The sequence below is a fragment of the Haliotis rubra genome, unplaced genomic scaffold, assembly GCF_003918875.1.
Source record: "Haliotis rubra isolate DU_JTF1 unplaced genomic scaffold, ASM391887v1 Scf642, whole genome shotgun sequence".
In the NCBI taxonomy this organism is placed as follows: Eukaryota; Metazoa; Mollusca; class Gastropoda; order Lepetellida; family Haliotidae; genus Haliotis; species Haliotis rubra.
Window position 1 is genome coordinate 171421 of NW_025767349.1, and position 21084 is coordinate 192504.

Consider the following 21084-nt stretch of genomic DNA (forward strand, 5'->3'; position numbering starts at 1 on the left):
TCTTACAGTTTGTGCGTATTTAAATTACATTAGAAATACACACTTACATCTATACTATCTATATAACCCCATTGTAATCAAGTATTGGTATCTGTTGGCTGTTGGTCAGGTGAGGTGAAATTGGGTTTAACGTCGTGCTTGAGAATATTTCGCTCATATGACGACGTGCATGCGTGTGTATGTGTATGTGCGGCTGCTTGTACTAGCCCAGACTTAAGCTGGTTTTATAGTGCTAGTCCACTGAGATACCATGTCGCAGTGAAGCATGAATACCCCATTCAGACACATTATACTGACTCCGAGCCGACCAGTCCTTGTTGTTTCCATTAATGCCGAGCGCCAGGCAGGGACCAACAACTACCATACTTTAACGTCTTTTGGTATGGCGCGGTCGGGGATCGAACCCGCGACCTTCCGCTCTCCGGGCGGACGCTCTAACCACTACACCACGGAGGCGGTGTTATTGGCTGTTGGACAAGATGTTAAACTTATTAACTGTGGTAAAAATATGTTTTAAACTGTTGCTAGAAGAAAAAAACGTCTTTGTAATATTACCATCTGTCATTGTGCAGTGTTTCCAATGATATGTGTGCGTCCAATTGAATTGAAAAACGCATTACGTGGCCATTAGAGTTCTGACCTATGACCTCCGATCTATTACCTATGACCTATGACTGCTGACCTATGACCTACGATCTATGACCTATGACTGCTGACCTATGACCAATGACTGCGGTGCTTCAAATACATGTCGATGTATTTGTCATTCATATGCATTTCTATTGTGACATATTTAGATGCTTGTGTCTAAATGGATATTTTTAGATGATATTTTGAATGTATATTGGCAAAGATACACATATTGATAGTGATAGAAAAAGTTGCATATTTCAGTAGGTATGCTTACAGCTGCATATTATGATAACGCCAGGGATAGATTCAGATTTCAATAGGTATCTATAAAGCTGCTTATTTCAATAGTGATAGAAATAGGTGCATAGTTGAATATATACATGTATTTAGATCCATTTCAGTGGTGATGCTTAAAGCTTAATATTTCAGTAGGTATGCTTACAGATACTTATTATAATATTGATAGAAATAGCTGCATATTTAAAACACGACAGGGAAATGTTAATATTTTAATAGGTATCTATATAGCTGCTTATTTATATAGTTATATAAATAGATGCGTTTCAATGGTGATGCTTAAAGCTGAATGTTACAAATGTAACCCAGATGCATATTTCAAAAGTATTGCATTTTATTTCTTTTTTCAGTAGTGAAGTTTGTAGATGTACATGTCAATAGTTATAAAAATAGCTGCATATTTCACGCTTCTAGTTGAATAATGCAAATGTAATACAGGTGCATATGTTAGCAGTTGCTATACAAATCTCTGCATATTTCACTTGTATTTCATTAAGATGCTTGTTTTTTATGGTTTTCTTTATATCTAGATACATATCTTGATACTAGCGCATATTACGTATTTCTAGAGGGATGTGTATAGCTGAATATTAAAATGATGGTGCAGATGCTTATTTGAAGATAATGCCACACACGTCAATGTTTCTGTGCTATATTGATATAGCTGATGCAAGTGCAGACAGGTGTGCACTGTCATTGTACTTTGCAGCACGACTAGGCCGAACTTAATGACACACAGTCCCCAGATGTTGGCTACGCCAAATCAAATACACTCGAGATATTGCCATATTGTCAACACTGATTGCTGAGGGCAAGCCTAGTTATCAATGTTCAAATTAAGAGAAATATATTTCATAAAATACTGTGAAATGGTTAAAGCGGCCGCAGTGAAGCATATTAAAATAGATGAAATTAAATGGTGATATGGGATCGCACTTTCTAAATTTAATAATTGGCATAAGAAATATTGGTTTGTATGTATCGTAGCAGCCAGATCCATTTGGTGCAGGTGCACTCGTAAGTGATGCACCACAGTTAGCAATAATCTGGCTTGATCAGTGCGGCTGGCGCATATCTGTGTCAGATGTCAGTCACAGACTGATCCCAGTTCAGACTGCTACTACTAGGCTGCTTAGACACTTTGAATTTACATTGTCCTTCTTTGAGTGGCATTTTAGAAGTTGGGGAGTATAATATTGACAACATTTATTGATAGCAACTTAATTTATTTCGTTAGTGAAACTTTTGGATACAGATTCCTGTACCCTTGCAGGAATGACTTACATTGCCCGCAGAAATTAAGCAGTATAAGATATAGAAAAATTGTATAACCTGTCTATAAATTATCTTTCAAGAAGTCAAACACATATAGTGTACATTTATGAGGACAGTAGATACTACAGTCGGTCAAACATGCCTTACCAATGTTACTACCATGTCTCCAGTGGTGTCACTAAGTATTGTTATAAACGTTGAACCTGTATGTATGTACAAACTTAACTCCGATTCTTTTACTTAACAAATGAAAGCATTTACAGCTAAACTAGCTCGTAAGGTATGTCGTGTGGGTATTTACGTGATTACTTATCTCGCTTGGTTTATTCAGCAAATGTATCAATATATTGATTTTTATCAATCGTATGAACACTTAAACTGGATAGGCCTGTGTTAGCTTATAATTATTGTCCTATACGTTTGCAAGTTTTTTCAGACTGTTTGTGCAGAAATTCTAATTCTTACTTGTTATTGCTATATTCGTGTAGGGTCTCCAGGTACGTATGGTATAGATATATACTCTATTTATTTCCCTCCAGGTCAATCCGACCAAGGCCCAATAAGGGCATTTACTGGTTTTTCATCCTTAGACTGCGCTCAGACACTGACCTGGGCTCCGTTTCACAGCGCTCTCGTAAGCCTAAGATCTCGTAACTTTCCTCGTAGCATTCCTACCTCCTATACTGTAACACTGACTTACGATAGTCGTAGCGCTACGAGAACTTTGTGAAACGGGGCCAGGAATTCCTCAATGCCCATTTGTCTCAGGGTACAGTAACTGAAATATCGAAATTCAGTATTCAAGAAACCAAGTTTCCTAAATACATACTTCTTTTCTATATTTCGGGGGAAGACGGAGGTGTGGGTGGGGGGAACGTCGGAATGGTTCTGCGAATACAATGAATACAACGTGGTTAGATGTGGTTGGTGGTAAAGACTTATCTCCCTGAAATCTTCAATTATCCTGTAGGTGAGCTACAGAGACTCCAGTTCATACATATTGTAGTTCACGTAACCCTGTCTTTTAATAGTTACATTAGATTATTGTAGAACATTAGTTTTTCCTTTTGTCACAGTATCATTCCCATTTTTCTCATTTTAACTGGTGGTTGACTTCCAATCCCCGAATAATATGATTCAACACTCAACAAAATATTACTTTCCATCGACTGAAACGTACAAACTGCCAGAAGGTATTCTACTGTACATTGTCTTTGAGAAACAATCAAATGTGACAGCAAAGTAGGTATGTAATCTTTAGATCTGCTACACTGGTATTATTTAGTCCCCAGATGTTAACGTTTCACTACAAAATGGTGGAGTTTTACACCCTTTTTACATTGTTGGTGTCGCAAACATGCGATTGTTGAAACAATATTTTGTTCTTTCATGCTAACATTTCTGATATCAACCATATGGGTTTGAAAACGTTTCACACGTTTGTGAAATTTGTAGATCCTATGATGCAAAAGGGCCCTAATCATACGACGACCTTTAACCATTAATAGGTATCATGACTGTGTGACTTTAAAAGATGACAAATCATCCACGTCACTAGACAAATCATTTATCAAATGGTCACGGGTAGTTTCAAGTCGTCGTTTTACGTTCTGGGCCGTGAAGATCAGGGTTAAAATTGATCTTCGTATGAGGTAACGGGATTGGGTTGTCGGGCTCGCTGACTTGGTTGAAACATGTCATCGGTTCCCAATTGCGCAGATCTATGCTCATGTTGTTGATCACTGGATTGTCTGGTCCAGACTCGATTAATTACAGACCGCCGCCATATAGCTGGAATATTGCTGAGTGCGGCGTAAACCTCACTCACTCACTCACATAGTAGAAGTATGTTATATACATAGTAGAAGTATTTTTCACTACATAGTAGAGGTATGTTTTATACATAGTAGAAGTATCTTTTATACATAGTAGACGTATTTCAATACGTAGTAGAAGTATAGTAGAAGTAATATGTTCTATACATAGTCGAAGTATGTTTTATGCATAGTAGAAGTGTGTTTTATACATACAGTGAGAACATATGTTCATGATCGCATGTGGTCTGTATTTACGTTAACCTTTGCTTTTTTCCAGGTCACGATGGTTCTGGAAGTGTAGGTAGGTAAGAGAAAATGTCGCCAAAAACGTTTTGATACACCTAGTGTTGACATCAAACATAGTCAGATGACGGAGAGTGTGTGAAGTGGGTTTAACTCCACTTGGAATATAACCATTGATCAATGAGTGAGATGTGTTAAATACCACTTTGAACAATAGTTCAGTGAGAAAGGTGGGATTAGCATCACTTTGAACAATAATCCAGTGAAAAAGATGGGATTAGCATCACTTTGAACAATAGTTCAGTGAGAAAGATTGGGTTAGCATCACTTTCAACAATAGTTCAGCGAGAAGGATGGGGTTAGCATCACTTTCAACAATAGTTCAGCGAGAAGGATGGGGTTAGCATCACTTTCAACACTAGTTCAGCGAGAAAGATGGGGTTAGCATCACTTTCAACACTAGTTCAGCGAGAAGGGTGGGGTTAGCATCACTTTCAACAATAGTTCAGCGAGAAAGATGGGGTTAGCATCACTTTCAACACTAGTTCAGCGAGAAGGATGGGGTCAACATCACTTTCAACAATAGTTCAGTGAGAGAAATGGGGTAAACATCACTTTCAACAATAGTTCAGTGAGAGAAATGGGGTAAACATCACTTTCAACAATAGTTCAGCGAGAAGGATGGGGTAAACATCACTTTCAACAATAGTTCAGTGAGAGAAATGGGGTAAACATCACTTTCAACAATAGTTCAGTAAGAAGGATGGGTTCGCATCACTTTCAACAATAGTTCAGTAGGAAGGATGGTTTGCATCACTTTCAACAATAGTTCTTTGTGTGAGATGGTTTAACACCCTTTTTAAGAATATTTCCCTGTGCCTCATTAGAAGGAAATACCAAGATGTCTGCTGACGTGTTCCATCATGAATGGGGAACAATATTATGCATAGTGATTTCACAGTTTTTAAATATCAACAGTCGTGAGAATATGTTACCGCAAAGATTCAGCTGATGTTTCAGTATATACACAACAATGTATGTGAATGATTAATGTACATGTATACTATAGGTAACTATGGTAACACTATTGTTTCCCTTCCAGACTATCTCTGCAACGAGTACTGCATCCGTAAGTATTTAACACCTTTCTCCGTGGCTTTTTCTCTGTAATGCCACACTCAGCAATATCCCAGTGAGATGGTATTGGTCTGTAAATATTCCCACGGATTATCTTACTTGGAATCATTCAGATATGCTCGTAATATATTTGGTTTTATGTTTAACCAGTTAGATCGGAAGGGTTGTGATTTTGATATGCAAAACATGAACGTAGTTCTGTATTCCCAGGCTTGTTTAGGACTGCGTCTGTTTTTTCTCTTTGATATGCAGTTTATTCTTGTTCCCAACAGGATCAGGCACTTAGGTCTGGCCCGTGAAGGTCCGGGACAGAACTGGTCTTCAGACCCATGCTTGTCGTAAGAGGCGACTAACGGGATCGGGTGGTCAGGCTCGCTGACTTGGTTGACAAATGTCATCGTATCCCAATTGCGTTGATCGATGCTCATGCTGTTGATCACAGTATTGTCTAGTCCAGACTCTGGAATATTGCTGAGTGCGGCGTAAAACAATCAACCAACCAACCATTTGGTCTGCTGTTCTCACGAGGTGAAACAGTGGTCAAAGACTGGAATGTATTGCATATCATAAATATTTAAAGTGCGGGTTTCTGTTAATTGTTGTAGTTTATGATATGATATTATAGTTTATTTATGATATTTATTATTTCTAGGGTTGTTTTATTCGCCCCGGTTTGTCGAAAGAGTGATAAATATATTTTTTAAATGGCAGATTGCTATCTCTGTTCTTTTATCACCTGTTGCAGCTTTTGTGACCGAATCTATAACAAAAACATTCACCGGCAAAACTCAATCAATGCTACATAGGTTGTCTCAATTTACAGGGCAACCAACTAGTATAACCCTCCACAGTGGATTATTTAGTCCATATATTTGATGCAAATTCACACCAAACTTCCATCGGTGATATTGCCTGGGGAATATTGATGTATATTTCACCTGTCATGTCATTACAAGGATATTGACCATGCTCATAACATGAGCGTTGGCGTATAAATGGGATATTACCTGTCTATTCACTGTTGTCAGTTATTGAAGGTATAGACAATGAGCTAGTTTGTGGTATATGTTAAAATACGTATCGACCATTCAAATGGCTTTCGTTCGTAATTAAATTAAATCATGGTTCTTGAAAGATAAATAGTTGGGTATTTTTCTATCTAATACGCTGACTTTAAAACCCAGAAATGGTGCAGGTCTCAGATAGTAACTATTTTGGTGAAACCTATAGAATATGGCGTTGACAAATCAAGCAGCTTTATCACAGCGAATGTTGGATTCGAACCCACACTGGCAAATCTTTCTGTTGCCTGCATGCAGTTATGAAGTCTGTGTCCTCTCTTTCAGCCTGTAACTGTAGCGGAACCGGCACTGAGCAGTCCAGCGGCTACAAGTGCAATCCAACGACTGGTCAGTGTGTGTGCAAGTCTATGGTACAGGGCAGGACCTGCGACGAGTGCAAGGACCAGTTCCATAGCCTGGATGGTATGAATGCTCTTGGATGCACAGGTAAGTTCCAACTGGTGGTGTTTGATAATGAAACATGTTCACAATTGTCAGTAACTCTGTCTTGTTTTAATGGGGCGGTGGGGTAGCCTAATGGTTAAAGCGCTGGCTCGTCACGCCGAAGACCCGGGTTCGAATCCCCACATGGGCACAATGTGTGAAGCCCATTTCTGGTGTCCCCCGCCGTGAATATTGCTAAAAGCGGCGTAAAACCAAACTCACTCAGTCAGCCAGTCTTGTTTTATGCGACTTGGGTGAGTGAGTGAGTGGGTGTGACGGTGGCTGGATAGATGGTCTAGTAAGTGAGTGAGTGCGTGGGTGAGCTAGTGAGTGAGTGCGTGTTGGGTTTAATGCCACTTTGTACTGTATTCCAGTTATATCAGTTTAATGTTGGTGGGTCTGACGTAATGGACAGCTCTGACATTGAAATGGTGAAACCACTGACCACCACGCATATGGGGCTGACAAACCTAGACACGTAACTGTTTGGCATTAGACATTATATTTGTATTTTAGAACAGAAACAGTGCATGTTTTGTATATGCTTTAACAACGACATCGTATTACGGTACTTGCAAAATATTTTACTCTGATTAAAGCAAAAACAAAACAAAAAAGTTGGTAACAGTTTACTTGCAATCTCAGAGGAATACACAAAAACGTGAGTATCGACAATGCCGGAAAGAATGGTCACCATGACTACGCCACCAATGTGATTGTCACGTTGTTTTTACACAGTGATTGGTGTGGTTGTATGAACGAGTGCCTGCTACTACATCTACACCTAGTGTAGCCACCCCTACGGATGACATCTACCCGTCTTCTCCCCATACTCAGAATCCTGTCATACCTCATGGATCTTCTGAGTATATCTGGTTCGAACTTGGCGGCCATGATTGTCTCAAAGATGTTTGATGGGGTTCATATCGAGGCTCCATTCGGGCCATAGTATTGTTTTGATGGCGTTGTTCTGCAAATAGACGATGACGGCTCCTTATTGGGGAGGTCTTGTGTTGTCACCAATGACCATCTGACGACAGGCAAGAGGGCGGTTATCGACGGAGTCCAGTACTTCCTGTTGATATCGTTGATCATTTAGGGTCCCAGGTACAGTAAAAACATCCAACTTGCAGTCATACGAAGCGCACCCCCTACCATCACTGAGCCACCACCAATGGGTCCAGCTGTATGGATCATCTCAAGTCGTCTCAAGCCGTCACAAACCCTCTTGCCTTTTCATAAGCTATATTGCAACTGCTATTTGTAAGTGCTGTTATACCGAGACAGTGGTGTAGGCCAGTGGGTCAAGCGTTAACTTCCGTCAGATGTCGTGTGTGTGTGCGCTTGCGTGCGTGCGCGTGTGTTCAATTGCTGGAAACCTATTTCTGCTGTCCCCGCCTTGTTACTTCTAAAAGGTACGTAATGCCATAGTCACACATACAGAACCCTGGCATCAACAATCTTGGGTCAGGTCTGCCGGTAACTGATGGGGAAGTGGTCTAAGGGAGGTAATCGTGAGATGCTACACAGAACCATCGCTTCCAAATGATGGAAAGGTGTAAAATTAATTCGGCCCAGGAAATAAGGTCCACTCAGCTATAATACAAAACAATGTGTGTCGGGATACAACGAGTGTCCGGATGAGCATGTGTTGTAAGGCCAAGTTAAGGCGTAACATTCGGAAGACTCACATATGTCTGGAAGCAATGGCTTACAAAATATTCTGTCGCAAACGAAATGTTACCGTGATACAAGAGGCAAGTGATGTGCTGGTATAATTATTCAGCCTCCATGCGAGACATATTGACTGTTTCTCTCTGTAGAGCCGAATACCCTGTCGTTTTCTGTATACAGGACTGGACCATAAACAAAGGCAGACTACAGAAACTTACCCGGTAAATAATAATATAACTATTTGTATAGCTCTGACTTCCACCACAACAAGAACAATGCTCAAAGCGCTGACAAGTCACAGTTCATTAGTACAAGAAAATACAAGGTATCATGAAACACAGCGTTGAAGAGGTGTATTTTGAGTCTGTTTTGAAGAGTGGCAGAGTAGGTACTAGTTTTAGATCAAAAGGCAGAGAGTTACCCTTAACAACGGACAAGTCCTTATTCCGCAATGTAACCGTATGTAGTTGTTCCCATTTAACTGATTGCGAGTGGCATTGTGCTTCACGAAGTATGCTCGTTCCTAATATAACGCAATCAACTGTATTTAACACAACAGTTCGGATCAAGAAAGAAGCACTATGCGTCATGGACTCGTCCTAGGGAACGTTTCTGTATTTTGATATTGTACCTGGGGTACATATCTGTGACACCTGTGCCGACAAAGACCCCACCAGCCTCGGTAGAACGTGCGTCTTTGAAGGAATTGGCGTTATAGGGCCTGATATTGTTGTGTTGATTCTGTTTCAGCGTGTGAATGTGATGCTGTTGGAACCTTCAACAGCTCCAACTACTGTGATAAACAGTCTGGACAGTGCGTGTGTAAGAACAACACTCAGGGCAGTCGTTGTGACACGTGTAAGGTAAGACTGCGGCAATGTATGTAGTGGGTGGGTGTCACAATGGCGTGTGTCGATGGTGCAGGTGTCACCGGCATCTGTAGTCAGTGTGAACAGGCCGTATAGACAATGGCGTATGTAGTGTGTGTAGTGTGCACAATATGAGACATGGCTGTGTGGAAGCAGTGTGTGAGACAAGGACGTGTATAGGCAGTGTGTGAGACAAGGACGTGTATAGGCAATGTGTGAGACAAGGACGTGTATAGGCAATGTGTGAGACAAGGACGTGTATAGGCAATGTGTGAGACAAGGACTTGTATAGGCAGTGTGTGAGACAAGGACGTGTATAGGCAATGTGTGAGACAAGGACGTGTGTAGGCAATGTGTGAGACAGGGTTGTGGGTAGGGAGTGTGTGAGATAAGGACGTGTGTGAGACAAGGTTGTGTGCAGACTGTGAGGCAAGGAAGGGTGTAGGCAATGTGTGAGACAGGGTTGTGTGTAGGGAGTGTATGAATTAAGGAAGGGTGTAGGCGGTGTGTGAGACAAGGATGTGTGTAGGCAGTGTGTGAGATAAGGAAGGGTGTGGGCAGTGTGTGAGACGGAGTCATGTGTGGGCAGTGTTTGAGACAAGGACGTGTGTAGGCTGTGTGTAAGACAAGGAAGGGTGTAGGCAGTCTGTAAGACAAGGAAGGGTTTAGGCAGTGTGTGAGACAGGGTCATGTGTGGGCAGTGTGTAAGACAAGGACGTGTGTAGGCAGTGTGTAAGACAAGGAAGGGTGTAGTCAGTGTGTGAGACAAGGAAAGGTGTAGGCTTGTGTGTGACACAAGGAAGGGTGTAGGCAGTGTGTGAGACAGGGAAGGGTGTAGGCAATGTGTGAGACAAGGAAGGGTGTAGGCAATGTGTGAGACAAGGAAGGGTGTAGGCAGTGTGTGAGATGTAGACAAGGAAGGGTGTAGGCAATGTTTGAGACAGGGTCATGTGTGGGCAGTGTGTGACAAGGAAGGGTGTAGGCAGTGTGTGAGAGACAAGGAAGGGTGTAGGCAGTGTGAGACAGGAAGGGTGTAGGCAGTGTAGGGAAAAGGCAATGTGTGAGACAAGGAAGGGTGTAGGCAATGTGTGAGACAAGGAAGGGTGTAGGCAGTTTGTGAGACAAGGAAGGGTGTAGGCAATGTTTGAGACAGGGTCATGTGTGGGTAGTGTGTGAGACAAGGAAGGGTGTAGGCAGTGTGCGAGACAGGGTCATGTGTAGGCAATGTGTGAGACAAGGAAGGGTGTAGGCAATGTGTGAAACAGGGTCATGTGTGGGAAGTGTGTGAGACAAGGACGTGTGTAGGCAGTGTGTGAGACAAGGAAGGATGTAGAGAGTGCGTGAGACAGGTTCATGTGTAGGCAGTGTGTGAGACAAGGAAGGGTGTAGGCAGTGTGTGAGACAAGGAAGGATGTAGAGAGTGCGCGAGACAGGTTCATGTGAAGGCAGTGTGTGAGACAAGGAAGGGTGTAGGCAGTGTGTGAGACAAGGAAGGGTGTAGAGAGTGCGTGAGACAGGTTCATGTGTAGGCAGTGTGTGAGACAAGGAAGGGTGTAGGCAGTGTGTGAGACAAGGAAGGATGTAGAGAGTGCGCGAGACAGGTTCATGTGAAGGCAGTGTGTGAGACAAGGAAGGGTGTAGGCAATGTGTGAGACAAGGAAGGGTGTAGAGAGTGCGTGAGACAGGGTCGTGTTTAGGCAATGTGTGAGACAAGGAAGGGTGTAGGCAATGTGTGAGACAATATTGTCTGTAGGCAGTGTGTGCAGCATCATTTTATTGTTATTATTTTACTATTTTATCATTTAATACTTGCTATTTGAATATTGCTTAAAGCAGCAAATACAGACAATCACTGAAACACCTTACAACCCGTTCCAAGATGAGATATTTGTATTATCTTTTGGTTGGTTTGCAGCCCCAGACATACAACCTACTGATAACTAATATAGAAGATGGCTGCACGGCATGTGCTTGTGACATCGGGGGTGCGGTGGACAACAACTGCCAATTGACCGGTGGCCAGTGCACATGCCGCAACAACATCGAGGTGAAGAACTGTACAACGGCGAAGCTGGGCTTCTTTGTGCCTAAGTTGGACTACTTCACTTACGAAGTGGAATTCGGAACATTGACGGTATTATTATGATATGCATGGTACTGTAAACTGAATGATGCCTTCATTTCTTTTCAAAAAATGAATTGATGATGGCGACATTCATCAGTGAACTTTGTTAACTCACTTCTTTTACATTCAAGACATTCACTTACTCTGTTCCCTGAAAACCTGTGGACATGCTTTATGTTTACCTGACAACCTGTAGCCATGCTTTATGTTTACCTGACAACCTGTAGACATGCTTTATGTTTACCTGACAACCTGTAGACATGCTTTATGTTTACCTGACAACCTGCAGACATGCTTTATGTTTACCTGACAACCTGTAGACATGCTTTATGTTTACCTGACAACTTGTAGACATGCTTTATGTTTACCTGACAACCTGTAGACATGCTTTATGTGTACCTGACAACCTGTAGACATGCTTTATGTTTACCTGACAACCTGTCGACATGCTTTATGTTTACCTGACAACTTGTAGACATGCTTTATGTTTACCTGACAACTTGTAGACATGCTTCATGTTTACCTGACAACCTGTCGACATGCTTTATGTTTACCTGTCAACCTGTAGACATGCTTTATGTGTACCTGACAACCTGTAGACATGCTTTATGTTTACCTGACAACCTGTAGACATGCTTTATGTTTACCTGACAACTTGTAGACATGCTTTATGTTTGCCTGACAACCTGTAGACATGTTTTATGTTTACCTGACAACTTGTAGACATGCTTTATGTTTACCTGACAACCTGTAGACATGCTTTATGTGTACCTGACAACCTGTAGACATACTTTATGTTTTCTGACAACCTGTCGACATGCTTTATGTTTACCTGACAACCTGCAGACATGCTTTATGTTTACCTGACAACCTGTAGACATGCTTTATGTTTACCTGACAACTTGTAGACATGCTTTATGTTTACCTGACAACTTGTAGACATGCTTTATGTGTACCTGACAACTTGTAGACATGCTTTATGTGTACCTGAGAACCTGCAGACATGCTTTATGTTTACCTGACAACCTGCAGACATGCTTTATGTGTACCTGACAACCTGTCGACATACTTTATGTTTTCTGACAACCTGTCGACATGCTTTATGTTTACCTGACAACCTGTAGACATGCTTTATGTTTACCTGACAACCTGTAGACATGCTTTAGGTTTACCTGACAACCTGCAGACATGCTTTATGTTTACCTGAGAACCTGTAGACATGCTTCATGTGTACCTGACAACCTGTAGACATGCTTTATGTTTACCTGACAACCTGAAAACCTGTAGACATGCTTTATGTTTACCTGACAACTTGTAGACATGCTTTATGTTTACCTGACAACCTGTAGACATGCTTTATGTTTACCTGACAACCTGTAGACATGCTTTATGTTTACCTGACAACTTGTAGACATGCTTTATGTTTACCTGACAACCTGTAGACATGCTTTATGTTTACCTGACAACCTGTAGACATGCTTTATGTTTACCTGACAACTTGTAGACATGCTTTATGCTTACCTGACAACTTGTAGACATGCTTTATGTGTACCTGACAACCTGTAGACATGCTTTATTTTTACCTGACAACTTGTAGACATGCTTTATGTGTACCTGACATCCTGTAGACATGCTTTATGTGTACCTGACAACCTGTAGACATGCTTTATGTTTACCTGACAACCTGCAGACATGCTTTATGTTTACCTGACAACCTGTCGACATACTTTATGTTTTCTGACAACCTGTCGACATGATTTATGTGTACCTGACAACCTGCAGACATGCTTTATGTTTACCTGACAACCTGTAGACATGCTTTATGTTTACCTGACAACCTGTAGACATGCTTTATGTTTACCTGACAACTTGTAGACATGCTTTATGTTTACCTGACAACTTGTAGACATGCTTTATGTGTACCTGAGAACCTGCAGACATGCTTTATGTTTACCTGACAACCTGCAGACATGCTTTATGTTTACCTGACAACTTGTAGACATGCTAAATGTTTACCTGACAACTTGTAGACATGCTTTATGTGTACCTGACAACTTGTAGACATGCTTTAAGTGTACCTGAGAACCTGCAGACATGCTTTATGTGTACCTGACAACCTGTAGACATGCTTTATGTTTACCTGACAACCTGTAGACATGCTTTATGTTTACCTGACAACCTGTCGACATGCTTTATGTTTACCTGACAACCTGTAGACATGCTTTATGTGTACCTGACAACCTGTAGACATGCTTTATGTATAGCTGACATCCTGTAGACATCCCACTCACATCTTTAATATTTACCAAAGAGACCATTGACTAGCCTTGTGTGTATACCTAACAAGCTGACAGCCCATTGACTAGCCTCAGATTTAATGATGCTCATTCAAAGATACTGATTGACAAGATGCACCTCCTGTGTTGTTATTGAAGAAATATGAGACCGTAAAAGTTTCTTTTACTAACTTCTTTTCATTCAGTGAAAACGAGATGTGGATATGTGTTTAAAGATAGAGATAGAGATATATTTATTCAGTAGTTCGGCCTCATTGCCTAGAATACAATTGGTTTTTAGATAGAACACATGTCACGTAGGAATAGAAAGAAAAATGGCGAGTGCTCGTAAAGTATCCCCATTGTTTGTATTTGATACAGTACACAAGAGTTTCACCGAATAGTGAGATACTTGGGAGATATTTTAAAATATGTGTTTTTATAACTTATATGACCCTCCTACTTCAGAACATATCATGACTTTGTGCCACATATGTATTCTAGGGCAGCTCAGTCATAGAGACACCTGGACACGGCCAGCTCACGGCGGATCTCACCGGAACCGGTTACGTCGAGCTCACCCCGGGTACTTCAGTTGCTGTAGATGTCCAGTTGCCAGGCAACCTTATCCGTCAGTTCGTGGTAGTTGTCAGATACAAGGTAATTCTTCTTCCCCTGAATTGGCTTAAATTTAACTGAAGAGCCAGTGCCTTTAAATTTGGGCAAATGTTTTTTCCCACACAAGATGTGTCGACAAAACTACCCTGGACAATCATTGCAAGTTGTTTACTGTACAGTTTTACAATAATTCTGTTACCATATGTATACATCTTCAATGTTACTGTTGCCTCTCTAGTTTTTGGTCTCTGTGGGTGCATGCGTGCGTGTGTGTGTGTGTGTGTGCATGCGTGCGTGTGTGTGTGTTTCAGCTGATTGTTCAACCACTTACATGGTTTGATTCAACTAAGTGATTGTTCAACCACATACTTAGTGTGATTCATGATATCTCCCTCTTCTTCCAGTCAACAATCACGACCGCACAGCCCCTGAACGTACAGATCAGCATGCCGAATGGTGGGGCTTACACATGTGAAGGGACACCAATCCTTGCAACTCAAACCTGGAATGGGACATTATCTGCGACTGGTCCAGTACCCAAATGTGAGATCTTGGGAATTCTTTCAGAAAAACAACCTTCTATTTGTTGCATCCTTCTAGTCTGTCTCACAGTCCCTGAACCGCATAATTTTATTTTCTGTCTAGCCCTGTCTGCAATGAAGCAAGTGTACATTCCCTCAGGTTCTGAATCTCCGATTTCAATTTTATTTCTTGTTTTACAGGTTTTTGTCCTCAGAAAACCTAACGGCAGGAGGGGAAAAAAATAAAATCACCAGTCAAAGTAATATTCCTTCTAAACATTAAAAGTATTTTGCATCTGGCAATTTATCAAGTGTATTTGGGGCAAAAAGCAATCAAAATATTATTTCTTTTAAGTTTACATTTTTTGGCTAATAAAAACATAAGGTTTTTTTTTTTTGAGAGGGGAAAATTAATGGGTTTTTTCTTATTCTTGAAAAATATGACCGGTAGATCTGTAAAACAAGAAATAAAATTGGTCTGGCCTTATTATGAAATGAAAAATTACGAAATTCTGTGCTTCGTCAACACTACAACAAAATATCCTCAAAATGGTCATGATGCTGAACTTTTTATGTTCAGTATATATGGGCCGGGTTAGGGTTAATAGGAATAGTGTGGGTGTATTTCTTTGTGTGCCTATTTTCAACATAATCCTGTTGGTTTAGTAAGTGTTTGTTTGCTTATTTACATTCTAGCTTCATTGCAATGATATACTTTCTCTTGTATAATCGTGATATTGAGTATTTACCTTTATAAATACAGGGTGCCATTTAGAAAGCGGTCAAATGCAGCATATGTTATTTTGGGGATGAAACTTTGTTAGTAAGGTACAGATTCTAGTCCTTTCTGCGGTGGAGCCCCATCTAGACTACCAGTTGTTACATCTACATTCAGTGGAAGCTATGGGGGCTAAGTGGGTTAGATCACTGTGGCGATTAGGTGTTGGGGTTCAAATCCTAGATGCGACTCAACCGAAACTGTAGTTTACTGAGAAAGTGTAATCCCAAAATAACATATGTTATGCTTTCCTTTATCATATAAAATTATATAGAATTAATCCTCTGGCTTCTGTTTGAATGATAAACACTTTTTGATTTTGCAGCTTCCCTGGAACTGGCAACACAATTCTGTGCGTCCTCCGCCTTCAAATATACAATAAATGTTGCCGCTCCTGCCTCCAATACAGGCAACATCATGGTGGACTCGGTGAGTGAGTGAGAGAGTTACTCATGATAACACTCTTGTATCAAGGTTTTTGTGAGTGAGTTTAGTTTTACGCTGCATTTAGCAATGTTCCAGCAATATCAGGACAGAGTGAATGAGGAGACGAGAGTTTAAAGGTCACATAAACCCTAAGGGGTACAAATACATAAATCACTAACTGGCATCGTTATAAATGAAACCCCGTCATTAAAACTACTCATTTCGACCTTTAATTGACTTAAATCGACCTTTTTGACAACAGTGCACAATTCTCACCCGCGAACGAAATTTCAACCAATCAGAGCGGCGCGTCTCTGTGACGTCATATTTGGAATAGCTTTGAGGGCCGATGCAGAATTCATCTACATTTTAGGGGGTAAATTATCTTGTTTACAGGCTTGTATAAACCTGAAATCGTGACAATTGTTGTGGAAAATGAAAGCTATATGTTCTCACAATCTACTGTCATTTAATTTTGTCTCCTGCTTTGCCTAGTTTCCGAGTTACAACTTGTTTTCATAGACGATTCTGTCAAAATCGATTGGTGTCTTTAGGCCCTATTTGTATAATGACTGATCTAAATTGATCCCATTTCTGTGTTTTTTTACCTCGATATTTAATCATATCATGTAAAAATCTGTTTGTATTCTCAAAACAGTGTCGGCCCATAAGTTTTCACATGCAATACAGCAATTAATATTCCCTTGTTCTAACCCTTGTTAGGTGGTATAAACCTACACGTTATTTGTCATCATTCACTTGATGGTCAGTTAATGAATTTATAACAGGTATAATTAGTGGTAACACCCTTAGATTACCCGACAAAGGTTCCCATTTGGCATTTCTTGTGTCTGGAGTAAATATTCAACATTATAAACATCGATCAAAGGATTAACCGATAACACGCTGACTGATTAATTACTTTTATCTTACACAGCGGAATTGTCAAAAGGTAGTGTTTATGTATGTAGATTTACTAATCTATACTGAATACACTCTGTCGTGTCGGTGTCTGCGTAAAAACAACGTGCTCCGTTCAAAGGATTAACCGGCAATACATTAATTGATTGCCCATTATTGGCTAACTAAATTACTGTTTTAAAGAAAGGCGGACATTATGCAATTAGTTGCCAGGTGTGCTATCTTGGGTGACCAATGAGACTATACACCAATACCTGAAAAGATTGATCACTTTTTCGTATATTAAACTGTTAAAAGACACATCATTTGGAACAGTTTTGTGGATATTGATGGATACATTCCTCGAACATGGTAATGGCCTGATATTGTTCCTATAACTTTAATCTGTTTTAATTTTAATATTTGCATTTTGTTTTTGTTCATTTGTCGTAGCATTCAACAGAATCATTGTTTTCGCCGTGAAGTGTAATGAGACAGACAACATGCACTAGGGTGTGTGTGCGAATTATGATTCACATTGGCAAACTATAAAATGTCTAGATATTACAGTTCTGTTATAAATTCACTATAAGTATCAGCAGATCGTCTGCTTTTTATTTAGTTTCAAAATGCATACAAGTATGATCACAAACTAATTAGGATTATAAGACCAAATATAAAGACGCACATTGACTAGTATCTACATACTGGTGAGTGGACATTAACCATGTGAATGTAGCAAGAAATTTATCGCGCAGTATTGTAACTTCGACCCCACCTCGCTTCCGTGGAAGAAATCGTTATGTTATAAGTTGTGTCATGCAAAATCCGTTTGGTTATGATTCCAATACATATTTAACTACGAGTAGAAAGTAGTTTTGATTTTCTAACTTGATGAAAACAAACTATAATCTCATTAATTCTAACAGACTTTACGATTTTCAAAAATGGCGGCGCCCTGTCGGGAACATCCGCCAGTCTGAGGATAAATGCTATTTAGATTTGTTTTCACCGAGTTACAAAATCAAAACTACTTTCTACTGGTAGTAAAATATTTATTTTATTGATGGCCAATAGGATTTTGCATGACATAGCGTATAGTATAACAATTTCTCTCCTGGCAGCGAGGTGGGTGTCAATATAATACTACTTACAATATTATTGTTACTTCGACCACAACTTCACTTCCGAGGAAGAAATCGTTATGTTACAAGTTGTGTCATGGAAAATCTTTATGGTCATCAATCATATACATATTTTACTACTAGTAAGTAGTTTTGATTCTTTAACTTCCGTGAAGCGATCTGAACACAAGTAAGATATCGTTTCAGGCTTCCACAACGCTCGCTTCGCACTCACAAACATAACCCATTTAGCACGAACTGCGGGGTCCTGTGGAAATCTGTGCATGGTGACACCATCGCCCGACCCCGAGGAGCAATTGACGACAAAGCAACGATTCGACATGTCGTCGTTGATGTCGAGAAATCATCAAAATGATGAGCATGCTACACACTTTGGTGTCCTCCCATTACGCAGACAGCCAGTTTGCAGACACCTTAAAACAACAACATTTACGGTTCAGTGAACAGATTATCTACTACCCGTTACCTACACATTATAATGGAATAGTCCAAATAAAACACAGGAACAAACTGAAGCTATATTATTTATTTTGAAAGATGGACGAAAAGACAGTAATTTGAATTTTTATTGCTGCAATATAAAAAACAGTTTATTTTCATAAACATTTCGGCTTAACCTTCTAGTCTAACGGGAGTCGGCATCATCATATTGAAAACATTAGCTTAGCTATTAGATATTGCGACACTGTTGTATCATATAAATCAAATAGACAAATGTGAACCTAAATATTATTCATATGGAATAAAGAAATTATATGTTTTGCACACAATATTAAGATCCATGACAAGTGCACTTAATTACGATTTTTTTTTAGAATAAATATTTAAAATAAGACGCATCATGTGAATGTGGCCATGGATGTGAGAATGTTTTTCATTACTTCTTTGAATGTCCATTGTATATTACTCTAAGACACAAACTGTTACAATCTTGAGAAAGTATTGTAAAAATTAGAAAACTGATTGGTATTAATCATATCTTACATGGCAATGCAGGTGTTTCATTTACTGCAAATTAGAATGTTTTCAAATATGTACATATCTATATCTCTCCAACAAAACGTTTTCTCAGTTAACTTCTGTTGTACATATCCTATTATTGGGAGGGGGCTTTTCTATCAATAAACACAATCAAACCTCTCAATGACTAACCTGTTTTTCTATTTGATAGTAATTGATAGTAAAATCAATTTGAGAAGACAAACCATTTATCATTTAATCACAACAAAGTTCTATTTACCCACAATCAAACTTCTCAGTAACGAACCTGTTTCAGGCTCACCCTGCTCTACTCACTAGACAGTGGATTGTTCCATTATACCTTTAGGTGTTACCTTCATTAACCTTCTAATTCAGTGTCTGTCAACTGGGTGTCTGTCAATTGGGTGTCTGTCAATTGGGAGATAACCCACACTTTCTATACAACTAACTGAAAATCGTTCCTCATATGACGTCACTGCAGTGCTCTGGCGACAGAGTTACGTAACCTGTCTGTGGTTTCGTTGGCGGACGAGAGAGAAGCAGGCGACTTTTTGGCCACTTTTAAACGCTCGGTATTAATTAACCACAAGTTTTTAAAGAATAAATTTGGTGTTCCGCATAAGACTAACCACAAATCTTTCATATGTAATGGTTAAAAGAGTAACAAAAAAACAAAGTTTAGTGGTTCTTTAAGCATGGGAGAGGTTGGTCAGCTCAAGTGAATAAGTGAAATAAATACACTGGTGTGGTGCATGAATGAGAGGAGGATTGCAGTGGTCAGACAATGAAATGTCTTCACTATTGGGTCTAAAATAGTGGAGTATTTACCAAGGGAGGTAACTCGCATTTTGATGAAGTATTTGTGTATTCCATGAAATATAAATGTCTTCTTGGGTCAAATTCATTTGCAAGTATGCACGTTGCAAAATTAAATTTCTATTGCTGAGTTTATAAGTATGTTGTAAAGTTAAAAAGTTAAAATGTTGGAGTCAGTGACTGTTTTGGGACGGTTTATAATTCATGCTGGGGGTGTGCTGATGATTTTAAGGTGGGGTCACCCATTTTGTTCTGGGAAGGTAGGGGGGTCATCAGTTTTTTACATACGTTTTAGGGGGTCAGCTATTTTGTACATGAAAATATTCAAAACATTATGCTTAAAAATTAGGGGGAGTGCATTGATTTTGAACATTGCATGCAGGGGGTCAGGTACTTTGTACATAAATCTTAGGGGGTTCATTCACATTGTACATGCTTCTCATCACTGACGTGTCTGTTTAGGATATGAGTTTCATCACTGACATGTGTCTGTTTAGGATATGAGTTTCATCACTGACATGTGTCTGTTTAGGATATGAGTTTCATCACTGACATGTGTCTGTTTAGGATATGAGTTTCATCACTGACATATGTTTGTTTAGGTTGTACTTCTTCCTGATATTACAAGACTGACAGCGTATCTCAACTCTTCGGACACTGTCAAGTCGAACATGGACTCATGTGTTGCTACTAGCAAGACTGTGGATGTAGCTGTGCAGCAATCTGGAAACTGCTCGGCCCTCGAATACTCAATCATGGCTGAGTTTATGAACGGAGCGATACGTAAGTGTATTTTTAAAGGTATTCCCCCTCTTGCCATTTTCTTTAACAAAGAAAAAGTGAGTTTAGTTTTACGCCACTTTTAGCAATATTCCAGCAATGTCACAACGGGGACACCAGAAACGGGTTTACTATAATGTACCCTTGTGGGGAATCGAACAAGGGTCTTCGGCATGACGAGCGAACACTTTAACAACTTGGCTACCCCCCGCTCCTGGATAGAAAGAACATATGGCTGTAAATGAATGGAAAACATAGGAACTGCCAT

General features: G+C 39.9%; 1 protein-coding gene across 1 annotated transcript in view; it reads left to right on the forward strand.

Moving 5' to 3' along the window:
- Window positions 1-21084, forward strand: part of LOC124256891 (laminin subunit alpha-5-like) — a 57788-nt gene that overhangs the window by 13146 nt on the left and 23558 nt on the right. The window contains exons 5-13 of the mRNA XM_046690861.1: window positions 4300-4323; window positions 5368-5394; window positions 6749-6910; window positions 9332-9444; window positions 11366-11584; window positions 14356-14511; window positions 14874-15012; window positions 16094-16197; window positions 20639-20819. Coding sequence (XP_046546817.1) covers window positions 4300-4323; window positions 5368-5394; window positions 6749-6910; window positions 9332-9444; window positions 11366-11584; window positions 14356-14511; window positions 14874-15012; window positions 16094-16197; window positions 20639-20819 — 1125 coding nt within the window. The remainder of the gene's footprint in view (window positions 1-4299; window positions 4324-5367; window positions 5395-6748; window positions 6911-9331; window positions 9445-11365; window positions 11585-14355; window positions 14512-14873; window positions 15013-16093; window positions 16198-20638; window positions 20820-21084) is intronic.